General features: G+C 39.7%; 1 protein-coding gene across 24 annotated transcripts in view; it reads left to right on the top strand.

The window, feature by feature from the left end:
* Positions 1-21,861, top strand: part of LRRFIP2 (LRR binding FLII interacting protein 2) — a 109,372-nt gene that overhangs the window by 16,087 nt on the left and 71,424 nt on the right. For all 24 annotated transcript variants that reach the window (XM_043442209.1, XM_043442228.1, XM_043442214.1 and 21 more), the window contains exon 2: positions 11,379-11,522. In XM_043442209.1, coding sequence (XP_043298144.1) covers positions 11,433-11,522 — 90 coding nt within the window. In that variant the 5' untranslated portion in view covers positions 11,379-11,432. The remainder of the gene's footprint in view (positions 1-11,378; positions 11,523-21,861) is intronic.

Genomic DNA, 21,861 nt, shown 5'->3' with positions numbered 1-21,861 from the left:
TAAGGTTAATCTAATGGTGTTCATTCTTTTTAAAATTAATAACGTGTTTTTCGTTTACTTAGAATTTCGTTGTGTCCATAAGAGTCTTGGTTGGTGTGAAATCTGTTAGAACATTATGATTTTACCAGATATAACCAACATAAATTTTTATAGTCCTACTTTGTAGTACTCTGACAGGTCAAATGAATCTTTCCCCTTCATCGGCTTAATACAGTGTCAAAGTTGATTATTGTTTTTACATGTTTTCATACTATGAGGTAGCCCCAGAATTGTAGCTTTTAGTAGCTTAAATCAGTTTTTGTTAAGGTGATTATCTGCAATATATAAAGCTTAAGAAAAAAGAATTTAAAAAAAAAAAAAAGAAAAAAGAATTTTTTATACACTATTTCCTTTGCCATTTATTTTTCATATGTACAAAATATTACATAATTTCAATCACACTTTACATGCCATTTGTCATCTTTTTGTACCTTGTAGACAAGATATCAAACTTGTCCCTGTCTTTATTTGCTTCCCATGAGTTTTCTAATGCTATAATTTATTGTATCATGTTGACTGGCCTTGACTTAAAGCTATTGTCAGTTTGGGTCATTTTCAGCTTAGTGTTTTGTTTTACTATAGATCAAAAAGAAATTAAAATGATTGTCTTTATTCATGTAATTTTTTCTTTTGTTGTATTCTAAGTTTGTTTTTTTTTTTGTTTTTTTTTTTTACTAATAGAATAGAGTTAATGTGAGTATCGTCGGTAGAATTCACTCCCAGGCAGAAGGAGAAACTAAAGTCTAAAGCTAATTCCCCCCCCCCCCCCCCCCCCGCCCACCCACTTTGGGACTTAATTCTGATCCCTTCTATTTTATTATCAGCAGCAGGTATCTTATTCTTCTATCATATTTTGATTTTTACTTCTTTTCATGAAAGTATTTCAGTTATAATTATACATACTTCAGAAAGAGAACACACCCTTGTAAGTTCAGTAGGAGGACAGGTAGTTCTTTTTAATGTTGCTTCATACCTTGGACTAGATCTGATAGACAGAGTGCCTGAAGAACTGTGGACAGAGGTTCCTGACATTGTACAACAGGCAGTGATCAAGACCGTCCTCAAGAAAAAGCAATGCAAAAGGGCAAAGTGGTTCTCTTAGGAGGCCCTACAAATAGCTGACAAAAGAAGAGAAGTGAAAGGCAAAGGAGAAAAGGAAAGATATACCCATTTGAATGCAGAGTTCCAGAGAATAGCAAGGAGAGATAAGAAAGCCTTCCTCAGTGATCAGCGCAAAAAAATAGAGGGAAATAATAGAATGGGAAAGACTAGAGATCTCTTCAAGAAAATCTGAGATACCAAAGGAACATTTCATGCAAAGATGGGCACAATAAAGGACAGAAATGGTATGGACCTAACAGAAGCCGAAGATATTAAGAAGAGGTGGCAAGAATACACAGAAGAACTATACAAAAAAAAATCTTCATGACACAGATAACCACGATGGTGTGATCACTCACCTAGAGCCAGACATCCTGGAATGCAAAGTCAAGTGGGCCTTAGGAAGCGTCACTACGAACAAGGCTGGTGGAGGTGATGGAATTCCAGTTGAGCTATTTCAAATCCTAAAGATGATGCTGTGAAAGTGCTGCACTCAATATGCCATCAAATTTGGAAAACTGAGCAGTGGCCACAGGACTGGAAAAGGTCAGTTTCCATTCCAATCCCAAAGAAAGGCAATGCCAAAGAATGTTCAAACTACCGCACAATTGCACTCATCTCACACACTAGCAAAAGAACGCTCAAAATTCTCCAAGCCAGGCTTCAACAATACGTGAACTGTGAAATTCCAGATGTTCAAGCTGGATTTAGAAAAGCCAGAGGAACCAGAGATCAAATAGCCAACATCCGTTGGATCATCAAAAAGGCAAGAGAGTTCCAGAAAAACATCTGCTTTATTGACTGTGCCAAAGCCTTTGACTGTGTGGATCACAACAAACTGTGGAAAATTCTTTAAGAGATGGGAATACTAGACCACCTGACCTGCCTCCTGAGAAATCTGTATGCAGGCCAAGAATCAAAAGTTAGAAGTGGACGTGGAACAACAGACTGGTTCCAAATCAGGAAAGGAGTACATCAAGGCTATATATTGTCACCCTGCTTATTTAACTTATATGCAGAGTACATCATGTGAAATGCCAGGCTGGATGACGCACAAACTGGTATCAAGATTGCTGGCAGAAATATTAATAACCTCAGATATACAGATGACACTACCCTTATGGCAGAAAGTGAAGAAGAACTAAAGAGCCTCTTGATGAAAGTGAAAGAGGAGAGTGAAAAAGTTGGCTTAAAGCTCAACATTCAGAAAACTAAGATCATGGCATCTGGCCCCATCACTTCATGGCAAATAGATGGGGAAACAATGGAAACAGTGAGAGACTTCATTTTCTTTGGTCCAAAATCACTGCAGATGGTGATTGCAGCCATGACATTAAAAGATGCTTGCTCCTTGGAAGAAAAGCTGTGACCAACCTAGACAGCATAGTAAAAAGAGAAATTACTTTGCTAACAAAGGTCCGTTTAGTCAAAGCTATGGTTTTTCCAGTAGTCCTGTATGGATGTGAGAGTTGGACTATAAAGAAAGGTGAGCATAGAAGAATCGATGCTTTTGAACTGTGGTGTTGGAGAAGACTCTTGAGAGTCCCTTGGACTGCAGGGAAATCAAACTAGTTCATCCTAAAGGAAATCAGTCCTGAATATTCATTGGAAGCACTGATGCTAAAGCTGAAACTCCAATATTTCTGCCACCTGATGTGAAGAACTGACTCATTGGAAAAGACCTTGATGCTGGGAAAGATTGAAGGCAGGAGGAGAAGGGGATGACAGAGGATGAGATGGTTGGATAGCATCAGTGACTCGATGTCGACATGAGTTTGAGTAAACTCTGGCAGTTGGTGATAGACAGGGAGGCCTGGTGTGCTGCAGTCAGTGGGGTCACAAAGAGTCAGACACGACTGAGCAACTGAACTGAACATATATAGTTAATTGGAAATAGAGAAAAATGCCTTCCCACAAAGGATGTAGGTCTGGTGTTGAATTAGATTTAGGGTTAGATTTATGTTTGAAAATACACAGCTCCCCACCCACCTACCCACCCACTTGTGGCTCAACTGAGATTAACTTTAGCCATGGGATTTCCTTCTGAGTTTTGCTTTGTCACCTCTTTTGCTATTGTGATTTCAGATTTTGGGTTTTTTTGGTATCAGTTACATCTTATATTTCTGAAACATTTTACAGTTTATAAAAACGTACTCAATATATCCATTTCATCTTTAAAATGACCCTTGTGATGGGAAAAGAAATTTAATTTAAATAATTCAAGATTTGTTGATTGAAAATCACAAAATATTGGTGAAAGAAATTAAAGAAGATCTATATAAATGGCAAGGCATCCCATGTTCATGTTTTGGAATATGAATATTGTTAAGGTGACACTGCTGTACAAATTGATCTTGGACAGTGCAGAATTGAATTTTTGTTGCAGAAACAGTCATGCCCATCTTAAAATTTGTATGGCAAGATAAGGGACCCAGACCCGGCAATACAATCTTAAAGAGGAACAAAGTTGGAGGATTCATGCTTCTTAATGTTAAAACTTACTCTGAAGCTATAGTAATCAATTACAGACGGTGTAATACTGGCATAAGGATATACATAATAATCAGTGGAATGGAATTGTGCGGCCAGAAATAAACCCTTACTTTTATGTTTAGCTGATTTTTAACAAGGGTACCAAGACAGTTCAGTGAGGGAAAGGACTGTCTTTTAAACAAATGGTACTGGAAAAAGTAGATAACCACATGCAAAAGAATGAAGTTGGATCCCTGCGTCACACCATGTAAAAAACTAACTCAGAATGGATTATGTAAAAGCTAAAGCTGTAAAACTCTTAGAAGAAAAGAGAGTAAATCTTTGTCACCTTTGGGTGGACAGTGCTTTCTTAGCCTATACACCATCAAAGTCTTACAACACAAGAAAAAAATAGGTGATTTGACTTCCTCAAAATAAAAACCTTTGTGCTTCAGAGAACACTATTCTCTGAATAGTGAGAAAGGATATGTAGACAGGACTTCCCTGATGTCCAGTGGTTAAGACTCTCACTTCCCTACACGGGGCATGGGTTTGGTCTCTGGTTAGCGAACTAAGTTCCCATATGCGCTCCAGTGTGGCCAATAAGTAATTAATTATTTGACTTTAAAAAAAGAATATGTAGAAATGGTATAGCTACATTCTCTCTGACCTCTTTACGATTTTAATTTTCCCATTGTACTCTTTCTTCCACTTACAAGGCAATGATTAATATGTACATAGTACCTTGCAAATTTTTCGTAGATCTTCATTGAAAAGGGAAAAATTAAAGGTATATGATTTCTTTTATTAAAATTTTGTAATTTTAGAATCTCCTTCATATTACATTAGAAAATCATATCCTTATTTCACACTTCTACATTTTTCCTTTGTTTGGGGTTTTATCACCTGTGGGATTTTATCACTTTTGTTTGGGTTTTTTTGTCACCTGAGCTTCTATTTTTAACCCTAGTACTTGTGCTGTTTTCTTGTTTTCTGCTTTATTTCACACTTTTAAGCAGGACCTATCTTCAGTAGTATGTAATTTTGTCTCCTTCCCATTCAGTCTCTGAACATGTGACAGTACATTTCTGAGCTACTTAAAGGTATGGGGAAAGGAGTCCATTCAAATGGTACTACTAGAACGTGGTTTACTTCTTAGGACAGACTGAGAATGCAGTTGTTGGTAAGAGTACATCTTCCTGATTTAGGTTCTGCACAGTTGATAATGTAGTATTATAAATCATGTTGAACATACAGCCCGTTAGAGTTCATTTATTGAATAACATTGTTAGCAAGGAAGGAAGTTCGCGCCTGGCATGTACTCTTATGAAAAGAGGAAACGGAAAGATTATTGGTTGTGTTGGGTATATAAGAATACTAAGTATTCAAAATACTAGACTTTAAAAAACATTGTTGGTAATTCTTAGGACTACTGGGTGTGGAAGTAGGAGATGTGACTATACAAGTCTTTGACCTTTTATAGTCATTGTATTTTATAAAAGATGAGTTTAAATTAACCCTTATAGGTTCTGATACTTTTCCTGAGATTTAGTTTGTGTTTAGTACCTATGTTTCTTTGTTCTGCCAGGCCCTCCAGTTTTGCCTCATGTATGTATTTTTCATTTTTTACTTTGCCTCAAGTTCTGGGTGTTCCTTTTGTTGCTTTTGTGGGTTCTGTGTAATGGTCTCATCTAGATATTTCAGAATTGACGTCTTTGCAATCCCTCCCTCCCTTCCTTGCTTTTTTCTCTTTTTCTCTCCCCCTCTCCTCCCCATGCTTTCTGTGCCCTTCCGCCGCCTCCATTTTTTTTTTTCCTTTTAGTCCAGGAATTCATGTTCTCTCCTTTTCCCATAATCTTTCTAATGTATACATAACTATTGGTATTCTTCTATACTGTGAGTACCTCTGCCTTCCTTTTTATTTCAAATCAAGATTTTTTAATTGCAATTCCCAGTTGCCATGCCTTTTGTTCATTTAGTCATCTACCTTTGTCAACCAGTTACTTTTTTCCCAGCACTTTATTATAAAAAATCTCAAACATACAAAAAAGTTGAGGGAACTCGCTGGTGGTCTAGTAGTTAGGACTCCACACTTTCACTGCAGGCCCAGGTTTGATTTCTGGTCAGGGAACTAAGATCTTGCAAGCTGCGTGGCACAGCTAAAAAAAAACAGTTGACAGAGGTCTGTGAACACTCTTGTACCTACCACCTGGATTCTGCTATTAATATTTTATTATATGTTGTCACCCGTATAGTCCTTTATCCATTCTCCTCTCTGTCAATTATTCCTTTTTATTTTTGGATGCATTTCAAAATAAGTAGAAGGTATCAGTACACTTCAACCCTGAATGTTTCAGTATGTGCATCATTGACTAGAGTTCAGTATTTGTTTGAAGGTCCTTTCCTTTTGAGGTGGAATTTACATAGAGATATATGCGCAGATCATAAGTGTACCATTTAATGACCTTTGTCTTTCTAAGTCAATTTGTGTTCTAATAAGGTGACTAACACACATTATACAGTTATACCTCTGAACTTGTGTATTTATTCAGATTTTCCAAAAAAGACTTTGAATAACAGAGTACCTTAAAATGTTTTTTAGCATGGCCAGTGATACCTCAAGAAGCATACTGGTAGAAGCAATTTTGAGGATACTTTTGTTTAGTTAAAAATAAAGAATTTTAAAGAAAGGCTAGGAATGCCCTTTTGTCAGCTTCATAAGCTAAATGTGTAAAAGAGCTAGTTAGTTCAAGACACGTGAAACATTTTGTCTGCTAAGTGCTTGCATTTATCTTAACTCACCTGAGCCTCACATTAGCCATGTCAGACAGTGGGGACGGTTGTTATTTCTGCTCTTCGGGTGAGGAAAGGAAGGCGTAGGCAGTGGGACGAGCAGAGCAGCAACTGGTCGTGCAACCAGCTCAGAGCCTCTCGCTTTAAATCTTGTCCAGGGGCAGCAGCTCCGGTCGCTCTAACTTCAGTTCAGGTGCCATTCTGGATCTTGGGATTTGCTTATAAGTAACTACCAACTGTTTTATTGTATGGACTTGGGTTACCTGTAATGACAATGCTGACACAGAAGACTTAACGCCAGTATGTTGAATTCTCTATGATGAAATATAATACTTACGATGTAGGGAACCGCCACCATCAGGACCCAGACAGAACTATCTGAGTGTGCTATATTTAGCATACGACACGCTGATACTCTGTCCTCATAAAAGTGAACCGTGTCATGAGTGAAACGCCACTTAATGCGGCAAAATGCCTGTTTTTCAGAAATGTATTGTATGAGAAGCTTGTTGGAGAAGAGAAAGCCTTATTGATATGTCTGTTTTGGAAGGTTTATCTTTCACAGCACCCTTTCTTTCCTCTAGGTAGACAAATACTTAATGACAAAACCATCTGGAGAAAATCAACTTGACATTGGGTAAAGGAGTTCACAAAAATGCAGGCAGTTTTGCTCTTGTCAAGGGGTGTAAAGGGTTAGCTCCGGGTTTGGTTGATAGCACTGAGGAAAAGCTGGAAGAAATTAGCATGGCTCCCAAAGAAAACTGTTCTTGAAAAAAACCTCCTTGGAATAGAAATTTACTTTAGAATCCTTTAGAATCAGAAACTGGAAATAATTTATTTGAGGTCACCTTCAAGACTATCTTTAATTTTGTCGTTTCATTGAAAAGTAGTTTTCTATTGCCTGTGCCAGAAATCTTATTTCTTTTAAGGTTTCCCCCTGTCGGTGATGTAGACTCTTCTAGAGTTATTAGAAGATGGTTGCATAGGGACTGAAAACCTTACATTTTTCTAATGTCAGGAAGGATGTCTCCTTATAGGATACAAACAACGTAATTTTTGCAAAAGCCCTCAATTGTTTTTTAAGATAGGTAATGACTGATCTGCCTCACGTGCCGGGATCTGGCCAGTTGTGCATGAGAACACCTGGGAGCCCTTGTGGATGAGTCTCAGAGGACAAGGGAGACAGGAAGTTGTCTCCGCTTCCTCTCTGTTGTCCTGTGCCTCCGTCCTTTTCGCTGTCATCTTTCTCTCGGGGTGGCTTAGCCTGGAGCTTGTTGAAACAGTTTTGGTGTTTAGGCATTGTTAAGAAAAGATAATTCTTTAAAAAAATTTTATTTGTTATTTATTTTTGGCGGTGCTGGGTCTTTGTTGCAGTGCGCTGGCTTCTCGTTGCAGTGGCTTTTCTTGCAGAGCACAGGCTCTAGGGCGCTCGGGCTTCAGTAGTTATGACGCACGGCCTTAGTTACTCCATAGAATGTGGGGATCTTCCTGGATCAGGGCTCAAACCCATGTCCCCTGCATTGGCAGGCAGATTCTTTACCACTGAGCCACTGGGAAGCCCCCTAGAAAAGAATTATTTAGGTAAATCTGTGTGCTAAGGAATATCCTGGCAGCTCTAATGTCTAAGGCAGTGTATTAATTGAGAAACAAGGAAAATGGATTATGGGAAAAGAGGAGAAAGAAATCCTCTATTCAAAAGCATGCCACTGGTGGTGGTGTCAAATAACGTGTCTCAGCTGGGTAGCATATTGGGCCTAATTTGGGTGCAATCCACTTTGGGGCCAGTTTATTCTCTGATATGAAAGCTTTTATTTTTAAATGCATCTCTTTTCCCCCGATGCTATTGAAGTTTTAGAGAGTCAAGAAGAAAAAAACTCATCCTTCTAGCAAAACTACTGTTAAACTTTGCTATAGTTCCAGACAAATCTTTTTTTCTTCTCTAATTATTTTTGTGTGTCTGGAATTAGAAAATGCCTATGTTTTGTACCCCACTTCTGTGAAATGTCTTTCAGTGAGTCCTTGGAAAGTTGGCTGAAGAGCAAATATTGGATGATACATACCACAGAGCAGCAGTTAAATTGTCACTCGGGTCTGAAAAGGGACCTTCTGTTGCATGCTGCTTTTCTCTCAGTGGGTAACTAGTGTTTGCACAGCATTACTATTAAATAAGTGAATGATCTTTAAAATGGTGCTGAGGCTAAGAATGATGGCACCATTTTCTGGGGGGAAAAAAATCATCTGTGCTTTCCAGAAATTGCCTTGATTCATGGCTAGGATTTAATCAGGTGCTGCCTTCAGATATACATTCTTATTTTTTTTTCTTCTGTTTCCATTTAAATGAATCCTTTTCTTGTATCAGTTCAATCGCTCGTCATGTCAAACTCTTTGCTACTCCATGGACTGCATGGACTTTCTTGTATAGAGATATATTTTCTATGGCAGAATAATGAGACTATCATCTGATTGACAAACATAACAGGCCAGCTGTGTAGGAATAAAAAATGGAGTCAGCTAAGATAGGAATGGCCTGAATTTTTATCAGAGAGAACTTTTTTGGGCAGAATGAATTGATGAGTTCTGTTTTATTTTGCTTGGATCAAGTAAATTCATTCCAATACATTAAAGTCACTTATACGTTTAATATATTCAATAGTGTATTCTATTAGGACAAACTCACTTGAGATTTTCTTTGTGGCTTCTTGTCGAATGAAATTTTGCTGGTTGATGTATTTATTATTTATTTTGTTTACTTGTGTCGGGTCTTAGTTGTAGCATGCAGGATCTTTTGCTGCTGCGCACGGGCTCTCTAGTTATGCCCTGTGGGCTTCAGTAGTTGTGGCTCATGAGCTTAGTTGCTCCATGGCATGTGGGATCCCGGTTCTCCAATCAGGGCTCAAACTTGCGTCGTCTGCATTAGAAGGCTGATTCTTGACCACTGAACCACCAGGGAAGTCCCTCGCCAGTTTATTTTGTTAAAACTAGGGAAAAACTGATGAATATTTCATTAAAAAAAAATACATGCCCAGGAATGTGTATAGGAGAGAAGGAGTCATGTAATTTGGGATGCATTCTCTCACTGGTGTCTTTTATTTCAAATACCATGTGCTAGAAAGGTTAGATGGTCTTTATCATCCTTGTTACTTAATCCTAGCAGATGACTTTTTCCTTCTCTCCTTTGTAAAAATACATCTATTTTATAATAACAATAATAATATACCAATAGATATATTCTTAGTCATTGGCCTATCTCATTGCTGTTTTGTTCATCACTGTATTTTTAACACCTCCCATAGTACCTACCTGGCAATAGCAGCTGTTCAGGATTTGTTGCCCTTGATGTTGGTTGTCGTACTGTTCATGGGGTTCTCAGGCCCAGAACACTGGAGTGGTTTGCCATTCTCTCCTCCAGTTGACCATGTTTTGTCAGAACTCTCGACTATGATCCATCCGTCTTGGGTGGCCCTGCACAGCGTGGCTCATAGTTTCATTGAGTTACACAAGCCCCTTTGCTGCAACAAGACTGTGATCCATGAAGGGCAAAAGTGAAAAAGCTGGCTTAAAACTCAACATTCAGAAAACTAAGATCATGGCGTCTGGTCCCATCACTTCATGGCAAATAGAAGGGGAAAAATGGGAAACAGTGACAGACTTTATTTTCTTGGGCTTCAGAATCACTGCCAACAGTGCCTGCAGCCAAAGAATTAAAAGATGCTTGCTCCTTGGAAGGAAACCTATGACAAACATAGACACTGTATTGAAAAGCAGAGACATCATCTTGCTGACAAAGGTCCATGTAGCCAAAACTATGGTTTTTCCAGTAGTCATGTACAGATGTGAGACTTGGACCATAAAGAAGGCTGAGCGCTGAAGAATTGATGCTTTTGAATTATGGTGTAGGGAAGACTCTTGAGAGTCCCTTGGACAGCAGGGAGATCAAGCCAGTCAATCCTAAAGGAAATTAACCTTAAATATTCATTGGAAGGACTGATGCTGAAGCTCTAATACTTTGGCCACCTGATGCGGGGAGCCAACTCATTGGAAAAGACCCTGATGCTGGGAAAGATTGAAGGCAAAAGGAGAAGGAGGCGGCAGAGGATGAGATGGTTAGATAGTTATCACCGATTCAATGAACATGAGTTTGAGCAAACTCCAGGAGAAAGTGAAGGACAGGGAAGCCTGGCATGCTGCAGTCCACGGGATCGCAAAGAGTTGGACCCAACTTAAAGACTGAACAACAGACATTGTTGTTTATTGCTAATTGCAGAATAATAAACTTTATTCTTTTTTTTTTTTTTAACGTGGTAACTTCTCTGGTGGCTCAGTGGTAAAGAATCCACCTGCCAATGCAGAAGGAGCAGATTCGATCCCTGGGTTGAGAGTATCTCCTGGAGAAGGAAATGGCAACCCATTCCAGTATTTCTGCCTGTAAAATCCCATCGACAGAGGAACCTGTTGGGCTATAGTCCATGGGGTTGCAGAGTTGGTCACAACTTAGCAACTACACAACAACAGTGGTTTAAGTGGAATTGTTTCTTGATTTACACTAAAAGCCAACTTGCCTTTGTAGCTTTAAGGTTCTGTATTAAATTTTCTTGAATATGCACTCTCAAAGTTTTAGGCTGAATGACCTGTGAAATGTTTTTTTCTCTCTAGAATGGAAATAGATTTTAGAAATAGCTCTAGTAATTTTAAATTGTAATGTAAAATTACTGCTGTTTGCAGTTTTCTGAAGCTAATATAATACGTTCTCACAGAGTGCTGTGGATAATATGGTGAAAAGCTTAGGAGATTTAGTAATTAGTATAAATTTAAATATTCTAAAATTTATTGTGAAAAAACTGATAGTGGAAGACAAAGTGGTGACTAATTTCAGTAATTGATACTTAAATATAATTTCTCATTGTTAAAAGTGTGAGTATTAAAACTATATAAAGAGAAACATCCTAAATTATTCTGTTTCTTTTTTATTTCAGGGCTGAAAACAGTGAAGTCGCATTTCATTGTTTAAAGACTATTTAGAAGACAAGATGGGGACTCCTGGTTCTGGAAGGAAAAGGACACCTGTGAAAGACCGATTTTCTGCAGAAGATGAAGCTTTGAGTAGCATTGCCAGAGAGGTATGTCTAGAAAACCTCTCTCACCACTGAGTTGTATAAAAGAGAATGTTGTAAAGATGCTGGGGGGAGAAATACAGAGATTCATTCATTGAGCTAGTTTCAGAATGTTTACTGTAAATTAGATGTTAAATACAGCCTCCAAAATATTGTATTAGAATAAAATGCAGTTACTGTCTCTTTACTTGGGTATTTATTCAAGTTATCTAAAATTAATTTTTCATTTTATTTTTGTGGTTTAGTTGACCTCCAGGGACTTGTCCTAATGTTTTGAAATTTATAATTAATACTCATTATTGAAGCTTAAGGTAGTTAGAATGTTGAAGATATGATAGCTCTATTATAGAAATGCTCATTTGGGCTCCACAGTTAATATCTTCCAGGAAGCACTGTATAATTGTTGACAGAAACAGTCCTTATTTGGTGTCTGCTCAGATTCAGCATCTTAGCAGTTTTTGAAGTAACTGCAGTGGAATTTTTGTGTTTAACTTTTAGCTAGTAATAGAGCTTCTGGAGCATTTTTGTTTTGATTTGTTGACAACTCAGAAAAAAGGACAAAAAGGAAAGGAGTGTCACCTATTAGATCTCTGGCAGCATTTCCTGTTGCATATTGGACATTTCAGATAGCTCCCAGCTGTGATTTCTTAGTGAGGAGCCAACTTTGTTTCAAACTCTGTCTGCAGTTGCAGACCTGACCGTATACTAACCTGGCAGAAGAAGCACTTAGAGCATTTTCAGATTGTATTCTTTGGGTGCGAATTGTTCCCGCATCACTTCCTCTTTGTTATTCTTAGTAAATAACTCATGTAAAACTAGTGCTGTTTCCTTTTGACATATCACACAGTGTTTTTTTGGATTTAGCTCATTGTTAGATTTTTCTTTTTGTAAGCTACTCAGCTTTTGAATTGAAAGTCAAATTTTGTAGGAGGATATTTGAGGCAGAGGGAAGTTGTCTAAAATCTGATGACAAAACTGTGATAATACCTTAACAAAGTTGTTTTTAAAAATTGGTGAGATAGTTTTAGATGAAAAGGAGAAAGATATTTAAAAATGAAGCATTGGCTAACACTTTACAGTGATCTTAAGAATTTACCTGAATGAAATATTTTGGAAGCCACATATTTAGTTGAAAATTGAAACTTCTCAGAATGTTTGATCCCAAACTTGGAGAGATTTACATACCCAGGTTTCTATAAGGGGAGGAAATCCCAGTCTGTTTTAGGCTCTTTTTGTGCTGTCCCTAGGTATTTTAACTTTTTTTGGATATGATGCTTCATTTTCAAAATGGGGTATCATTCAAGCATCTAACCCTTGAGTGCTTACTATGTGACAAATACTTTTCTAAGCATTTAAAATGAACTCTATTTTGGGGGGCTCTAAAATCACTGCAAATGGTGACTGCAGCCGTGAAATTAGAAGACGCTTACTGCTTGTAAGGAAAGTTATGAACAACCTAGACAGCATATTCAAAAGCAGAGACATTACTTTGCCAACAAAGGTCCATCTAGTCAAGGCTATGGTGTTTGCAGTGGTCATGTATGGATGTGAGAGTTGGACTATAAAGAAAGCTGAGTGCTGAAGAATTGATGCTTCTGAACTGTGGTGTTGGAGAAGACTCTTGAGAGTTCCTTGGACTGCAAGGAGAACCGACCAGTCTATCCTAAAGGAGATCAGTCCTGGGTGTTCATAGGAAGGACTGATGCTGAAGCTGAAACTCTAATACTTTGGCCACCTGATGCAAAGAACTGACTCATTTGAAAAGACCCTGATGCTGGGAGGGATTGGGGGCAGGAGGAGAAGGGGACGACAGAGGATGGGATGGTTGGATGGCATCACCGACTCAATGGACATGGGTTTGGTGACCCCAGCAGTTGGTGATGGACAGGGAGGCCTGGTGTGCTGCAATTCATGGGGTCACAAAGAGTTGGACAGGACTGAGCGACTGAACTGAACTGATTGCTAGTTTTCATGTCTGTCTTCCGAACTCTGAACGTGAATATTCCAACTCTAATGATCTGGTCAGCTTAAACCTGAAACTTAAAAGACTAGTTTTTTCTTTTAAGATTGAAGATTTTATTTGCAAGAATGAGTGCCTAATGTATGATGCAGTTGTTGTGAAACTTTAGAGGAAATAGGTTTAGCAGTCTTAATAATTCTTTCATATATCCTTTGTGATTCTTTTTTTCTCTTTCAGGTTTTCATAGCCAGTTCTCTATTGTCCACTCATATGTTGGACAGTGGGCATTCATAGAGAGTCCCCAATCTTTATTTTCTCTGATAGGATCATCCTTTCACACACACAGAAATGCCTTGGGTTAGGAATTAAAACTAACAGAACCCTCGTAACAACTAAAAATGACAAATAGCTTAATCTTTTTTTTTAAAGTTTAATCTTACGAGTTTAATTTGTCTTTCCTCATTTCAGATTGCTTTTTGAAGTAGATAGGGCATGCCATAAATAAAAATAGCTTCATTTTCCTCCTGCTTACTTTCTTTCAAGTTTCCATGCTTCTCAGTTGGCACCAAATCAGACAACTAGAGGGAAGGAGGAGAAAAGGAAAAAGAGGCATGATGGTGTTCTGCACACTGAATAATTTGTGTGCTAACATGTGGAACTGAGTGCATTTGAAAATTGTTATAAAGTACTCATAACATTGACCACTGTAACCATTTTTAAGTGTGCAGTTCTGTGGGTTTAAGTACGGTCACGTGTGCAACCGTCATCACCATCTATCTCTAGGATTCTTCTTATCTTGTAAAACCTGTATGGATCTTTGGAAATGTTGCAATGTTTGGAGACTGCTCTGTGAATGAGGAGTCCTTCCATGCTGTGGTAGGTGAGCTGCTGCTCTCTCAGGAGGGCATATCTGTCACGGCGCTCGCTCGTGAGAACAGGTGTTGGGGGAGGTCCCCGCAGGTTCTCCGGGCTATCAGAAGGCCCATCTGGATGCTTATTACCTTGTTTGCTCCTGTGGCTTTGATTGTCCCCCAGGTTTGGGAAAAATGCTGTTGGAGAATTGACTGTCAGTGAAAATTACCTAAAAGCACAGAGTGTATCAACTTGGGGACCCTTAGGCAGCTAGCATCTGAAAGGGAGGACGGGGAAGGATGAAAGCCAGTTATGCCGCCTCACCACAGTCAGGTTTGTGAGTGTTACGGTGAGTGTTTCTGTGAAAAGTAGAAGGGTCTTGAAGGGTTTGCAGGCAGTCTGATTACGGCATCACTGAAGCCTGGAATATTACTCCTTTCCTTGTTGTAGAGCCGAAATGATGAAGAAAACATGTTTTCTGCACTTCCCTTCAAATGAAACTCATCAGAATGTTGCTTACTTTTGAACCTGATGGTCGGAATGTCTTTCCAGTTCCAAAATTCTGTGATTTCTTTTGAGATTCAGGACCCCCCTCAAAATTCATACTCATCTTGCACAGTTCTCTCAAATCTAAGGAGTCATTGACAGTGACTTCCCTGGCAGTCCAGTGGCTAAGACTCTGCACTCCCAATGAGGGGCCTGGTTCCATCCCTGGTCAGGGGACTAGATCCCATATGCCGCAACTAAGTGTTCACATGTGCTGCAACTTAAAAGATCCTACAAGCACAACAAAGATCAAAGATCCCTCATGCCACAACTGAAACCCGACACAGCCAAAAAAAAAGAAAAAAATTAAAAAACAGAATCAATGACAAGCATAGAAACTGATCTTTTATAGGAGTTCAGTTCAGTTGCTCAGTCGTGTCCGACTCTTTGCAACCCCATGAATCACAGCACGCCAGGCCTCCCGGTCCATCACCAGCTCCCAGAGTTTACTCAAACCCATGTCCATCGAGTCAGTGATGCCATCCAGCCATCCCATCCTCTGTCGTCCCCTTCTCCTCCTGCCCCCAATCCCTCCCAGCATCAGGGTCTTATCCAGTGAGTCAGCTCTTCGCATCAGGTGGCCAAAGTATTGGAACTTCAGCTTCAACATCAGTCCTTCCAATGAACACCCAGGACTGATTTCCTTTAGGATGGACTGGTTGGATCTCCTTGCAGTCCAAGGGACTCTCAAGAGTCTTCTCCAACACCACAGTTCAAAAGCATCAATTCTTCAGTGCTCAGCTTTCATTATAGTCCAACTCTTACATCCATACATGACCACTGGAAAAATCATAGCCTTGACTAGATGGACCTTTGTTGGCAAAGTAATGTCTCTGTTTTTTAATAGGCTGTCTAGGTTGGTCATAACTTTCCTTCCAAGGAGTAAGCATCTTTTAATTTCCTGGCTGCAGTCACCATCTGCAGTGATTTTGGAGCCCCCCAAAATAAAGTCTGACACTGTTTCCACTGTTTCCCCATCTATTTCCCATGAAGTGATGGGACCAGATGCCATGATCTTAGTTTTCTGAATGTTGCGCTTTAAGCCAACTTTTTCACTCTCCTCTTTCACTTTCATCAAGAGGCTTTTTAGTTCCTCTTCACTTGCTGCCATAAGGGTTAGAGTCTAGCAAATGAAATGTGTGAAAACTGTCATGTTGAGCAGAGTTTGCATGTAAACATATTCTGTGTGCACACCTGTTTGTAATAGTAAGGACAAAAGGAAACTCTATGACTATTTAGCATTTGTCGCTGCTGGAACTTTCAGATTTCATTTTTTTTTAACACTAGCTTTATTGAGATATAATTCACATAACATGTAATTCACTCCTCTGAAGCACACCATTCAATGGTTTTTACATGACTAATTTTTAAGCTGTGGTCAAAATATATGTAACCATCACCACTGTCTATTTCAAAAATCTTTTCATCACTCCAGACAGAAGTTCTGTAACCATTAAGCAATAACACCTTTGCCCCCTCTTTCAGCTCCTGGTAACCTCTGATTTACTTTATGTCCCTATGAATTTTTCTAATTCTAGATATTTCATGTAATTGGAATTATACAATATTTGTCCTCTTGTGTCTGGCTTAATGCCTTAGCATAATGTCTTCAAGATTCATCCATGTTGTAGCAAGTGTCAGAACTTCATTCCTCTTTTTCTTCCATTTTAAAGAACTTAATTCCTCCTTTTATGGATAAATGATAGTCCATTGTATGTATATATTGCATTTTCTTTATCCATTTATCTGATGATGAATAGTTGCTTGGATTTTATTATTTTGCTGCCTAAAATGGTAGATTCCAGCCACCTAGTAATGAGAACCAGAAATTTGATTATGAATTAGCAGCCTGAGAAGAAGGATACAAAGGGAAGAACTGTGCTTAGTTTAAAAAATACTGTCCAGTGTTACTGTTTTATGGAATAACAGCCATGATAGCTTGATAGAGTTAATGATTTTCTCATAGTTGTTTTGCTGTTTTGTTCTAATAATCTGTTCATTTTTAGGCAGTGTTGAATTAAGGATAAAAAACTTGTGTGAAGGATAGCAGTTTTTTAAAATGCAAAGAATTTCCATAATCAATAATGATTATGGGTATTAATACCATTTTTCATTTAAGAATAAAGTGGGGCTTTTAAGAAACATGAATTTTGAATGTCATTTATTTAGTAAATGTTTATTGAGCATCTACTCTCACAGGTGCTGTGTTAGGTCAGGACAAGGTCTAATGTGACCACTTCCCTCATAGAGCTTAGATGCTAGAGGAAAAAATTGACCCTAAAATTAATGTCTGCATTTAATATTGTAATTTCTGTCTTGAAAGCTGTGGTTGTCAGTATATGTCACAACCAGTAGCATTCTTAAAATTGAGCAAATGTAATAATATATTTATGTACAGCCGTGCTAAGTACTTTGAGTGAACAGTAAATGATTTTATTGATGAGTGTGTGATGGGGGACTTAACATGTTTGACGGCTTTGGGAAGGCTTCCCTGAGGAAGCGCCCTTTCAGTTGAGTTTTGAAGAAGGAGTGGAATGATTTAGGAGGAGCTGTCAGATTCCAGGAAGAGCTTTACAGTCAGAGGGAAGAACATGGGACAAGCTTCTGAGGCTGAAAGATATGGAGAATTCAAGGAATAGCACCAGCTAACTTTTGCTGAGCTCTGATTATGTACCAGGCACTGTTCTGAATCCTTTAAACAGACTTAATCCTCTTGATAACTCTGTGGGGTGGTCTGCTGTTCTCATTGTATCCATGATGAATCCAAGGCATGGAGAAGTGAGGTAACTTGCTCAAGGTCACATAGCGGGAAAGGGGTCGGGTTTACAAGTGCGCTTGGGCTCCTCCACTCCTAACTGTTGTGCCTCTAGGATATCACTGTGACTGTGACGTGGACAGCGAGGAGGAGAGTAGCTGGAGAGGGAGGCAGGACCCAGATCACGTAGGCTGGCGGCTCTCAACAGCGAGTGGCTTTGTCCCACAGGAGACGGTGGGCAACGTGTGAGGATATTTCTGCCTGTCACTACTGGCATTTGTGGGGAGAGGTCAGGGATATTGCTAAAAATGCTACAGTGCCCAGGACAGCTCCCCCACAAGAAAGAACTCTCTGGTTCAAAGGTCAGTAAGACTTAGGTTGAGAACCCTGATATGATTTTGGTCTGCGTTCTAAAGAGGAAAGGGGGACAATGAAGGATTTTGTGTAGGGATGTGACGTGATCAGATTTCTGCCTTCAAAAGATGACTTTCCTGTGGGTTGGAGATGCTGTTATTAATAATACCAGAAAGAGACCTTAGTGGTTGCAGGGAGATGAGTCATGGGAGCCCGTGGTGGCCTGGCCTAAAGTGACGACTGTGGCGATGAGGGGAGATGGTTGGCATGGAGGCAGAGAAGGTGCTCAGTGAGCGGCAGTGGTTGGGTAGCGGGGGTGGAGGCTTGGGGTTGTGCATCCGGTCGCATGGTAGGCAGCGTTAGTGTGGGGAGGACGTTTGCAGAGGGAAGACTGTAAATTTATGTTAGGCTGTGTGGTATTTAATGTGTCTGGAGATTTTGAATAAGCAGCTTGGGGGTTTGGGTCAGGAGCTCAAAGGAGAGGTCTGGGCTCTACATACACATCTGAGACTTGTGCACCTGTAGAAAGGGATTGAAATCATGAGTTGTGGATGAGATTGTGTAGAGAGAAAGTGTAGAGTTGAGGGTAGTCACTCCTTGGGCTGAGCCCTGAAGCACTCCAGGTCAGATCTCGAGTCTTCCGAATGTTGACACTTTCTTTCATCATCCTTTTGTGTTTGGTTCAGATTGTTCTGTGCAAATTGGATTTGTCTGAAAAGTATTTCCACAGAAGGCAGAATTACTCTTCTTTAAATTACCTTTAATATGCTCAGTGGTGGTACACAAAATTTATAAAAGATTATAAAATATGAGTCAACTTTTCAGAGTTATGAAAAATGAATGCTTTTCTTTCCATTTCTACCCAGTTAAGGGTTTTCTTAAAAAATTCTGCCGCTTTGTACTCACTGGTTTTTTGTTTTAGTCTTTGCTGTGCTGGGTCTTTGTTGCTGCTCGGGCGTTCTCTGATGGTGGCAAGCAGGAGCCGCTCTCGGTGGGGCGCGGGCTTCCCCCTGCGGGGGCTTCTCTTGGTGCAGAGCACGGGCTGTGGGTGCATGGGCTGCCCCAGCGGTGGCACACACAGGGTCAGTTGCTCCGCGGCTTGTGGGATCTTCCCAGACCAGGCATGGAACTCATTTCCTCTACATTGGCAGGCGGATTCTTTAACCGCTGGACCACCAGGGAAGTCCTGTACTTAATGTTTTTATTAGACAAATGCTTTGAAAGAGTTGTCACTTTTAGTCAATTAGGAATCTTTCCAGTGGCATTAGTGCATGAATGCACCTGTCTTCATTTTTTTTCCCATTTACCCACTGAAATTAAGGCAAAGGAAGGAGGCCGATGTGATTGGGGCACCCCTCCCCATGCAATCCAAAGCCCTGGCTCTGTGATGGCCAGCGTTACTCTTGGTGTCTCACTGTTCCTGGAGTTATCCCTCTAACCAGAATTAAGGGAGGATTACTGAGCCTGAAGTTTTGTGTCAGTGTGACTAAAATATGTTTGGTATAAAATTCATTGTCATTATCTTCTCCATTTCTGTGACTTACAGGCATTTGGAGAAAAAATTCAGATAGCACAGTATCATTATCCTAAATATAAAGCCATTACTAGCAACCCCTACTCCCAGCCTCCAAGACACACACAAAGTATTTCTGCTGGGACTGTGAATCACATTTTCCTTTGGCAAGACATGTCATTGCTGAGCCAAAGTTTCAGCTTTCCTGTGCTATCTTATTTATTAGATTGTATTCAAACCTCAGTAATAAAGTCTGCAATCTTAAATTTCTTCTCATTCCAAAAGAATATTTTGCTGACAGAAGATTTCTGAATAAAAGGAAGATACAGTTGTTAGACATCAGAAGAAAATGGGTTAAAATTCCATAGATTTTATCTAATATTGTTGTTTATGCTCAGGAAAGTTTATATACTTGGTTTTCAACTACCAAAAGCTTAAAAAAAAAAAAAAAAGTTGATATTGTAAGATCAAATTAAGAAAAATGGTACCCAAGATTTTCTACTAAAGGGAAGTTACTAGGAAGTTGAGTAATGACTTTTATTTGTTAATTTGGAAACCGTAGCAACACAATAAATATTATGTCTCAGCTTGTCTTTCAGTGTTCTTTTGGCATGAGCGTCATGGAAGAATAAACAAAATTAAACACAGTAAACTCTTGAGACCTAGCTACCTGAATTAGTCATTTTCTTTGACAGTTTCACTTGGTATAATTTTGTATTTCAGATTTCTTGAAATTAAAGCATAGTCTGTAAAGCCCTAAATAACTCAGACGGTAAAGAATCTACCTGCAATGCAGGAGACCGAGGTTTGATCCCTGGGTCAGGAAGATACCCTGGAGAAGGAAATGGTAACCCACTCCAGTATTCTTGCCTGGGAAATCCCATGGACAGAGAAGCTTGGCTGGTTTCCTGGGGTTGCAGAGAGTTGGACATAGCTGAGGGACACGCACACACACACACCTTTTCTTTCTCATGCCAGTTGCGTGGATTTCGCATTACGGATGTACACGCAGGCTGGCAATTCCGCATTTGGCTCCATTCAGTACCACTATGGTAAATTCCATTTGTGATGCTTTGAATCTGAGGTTCCAGTGGGACAGCCCAGTGTTTAACAGCCAGTTGGGTCAGGAGAGAGAAAAGTCTCTGTTGGACGCAGAGATTTGCAGACTCTCACTATCACCCAGGGAGAGAACTTAGGGTGGACATAGGGTAAAGAGAGTGAGATGAAGTCTGGAAGCTTTGGTTACATTAAAGTTTGAGGAGGTAGCTCATGTCGGACTCTGAAGAAGACAGATCACGGAGTCAAGAGGAAAACCAGGAGAGAGAAGCATTGCAGAAAGCCCAGAGAGGAGTGTTTCAGAAGGAACTGAGTGGCAGTGATATGGGAAATCCAGAAAGGACAAGCAAGATAAGAAGAGAAAAATTCTACTGGGTTTGGTAGTCAGAGGTCATGAGTGACTTTGGCGTGAGCAGTTTCTCTGAAATGACTTGGGCAGAAGCCAGAAAGCAGTCATTTGAAGAGAGTCAGGAGGGAGGTGAGAGAATAGTTGGCCCTGTGTCCATCTCCAAGAGAAGATGAGACAGAATCGAACTGGGATGGGACGGTTTGTCTGTTGGTTGCACAGCTTATGGGATCTCAGTTCCCCAGCCAGGGACTGAACCGGGGCCATGGCAGTGAAAGCCCGGAATCCTCACTACTAGGCTGCCAGGGAACTCCCCATTTGTTTGTTTATTAAAGATAGGAGAGGCTTTTAACCTACTTAGGATGAGAAGGACAAACCAATAGAGGGAGAGGGTGCAGGCAGGAGAGCGATCAGATAGTTGAGGCAAGGTCCCTGGGGAGGGTTGAGTTCCCATCATAGTAGGGAGGGTGTGTGTGTCTATATATAGACACGTCCGTCTGTGTTTTATATGTACATTGTTATATAACTTTACATGTCTATACATATATTTACCTTGTTATATAGCTGTATAGTAAACTCCTGCCTTTGACTCTTAGGATGATGAATTCAAACTGTTTTTTTTTTAATGAATATAACTTTGTTCCCCCTAGAATAGTGAAATTTGACATGGGGGTTATATTCCAAGGAAACAGGGCACTGTCCATTGGGTGGGATAGATCCTGCTTTACTTGTAGACCCTTAGGACAGATACTTAGAATAGGATTGGCCTTGGTTGAGTTTCTGATTTGGGATGCCAGTGGGAGCCACACTGAGTTCATTTTTGCCCATTTGCCTGTGTTTATTTGACTAAGCAGTGACAGAATCCAAATTTAAAATTGTAACAGTGTAAGGGTGCTTTTGGGTATTGGTGAATTTAGTTAGTTCAGTCGCTCAGTCGTGTCCGATTCTTTGTGACCCCATGGA

The sequence above is a fragment of the Cervus canadensis genome, chromosome 22 (assembly GCF_019320065.1).
Source record: "Cervus canadensis isolate Bull #8, Minnesota chromosome 22, ASM1932006v1, whole genome shotgun sequence".
Classification (NCBI taxonomy): domain Eukaryota; kingdom Metazoa; phylum Chordata; class Mammalia; order Artiodactyla; family Cervidae; genus Cervus; species Cervus canadensis.
Note: the sequence above shows the minus strand (reverse complement) of the source record. Positions and strands in the feature narration are given on the sequence as shown.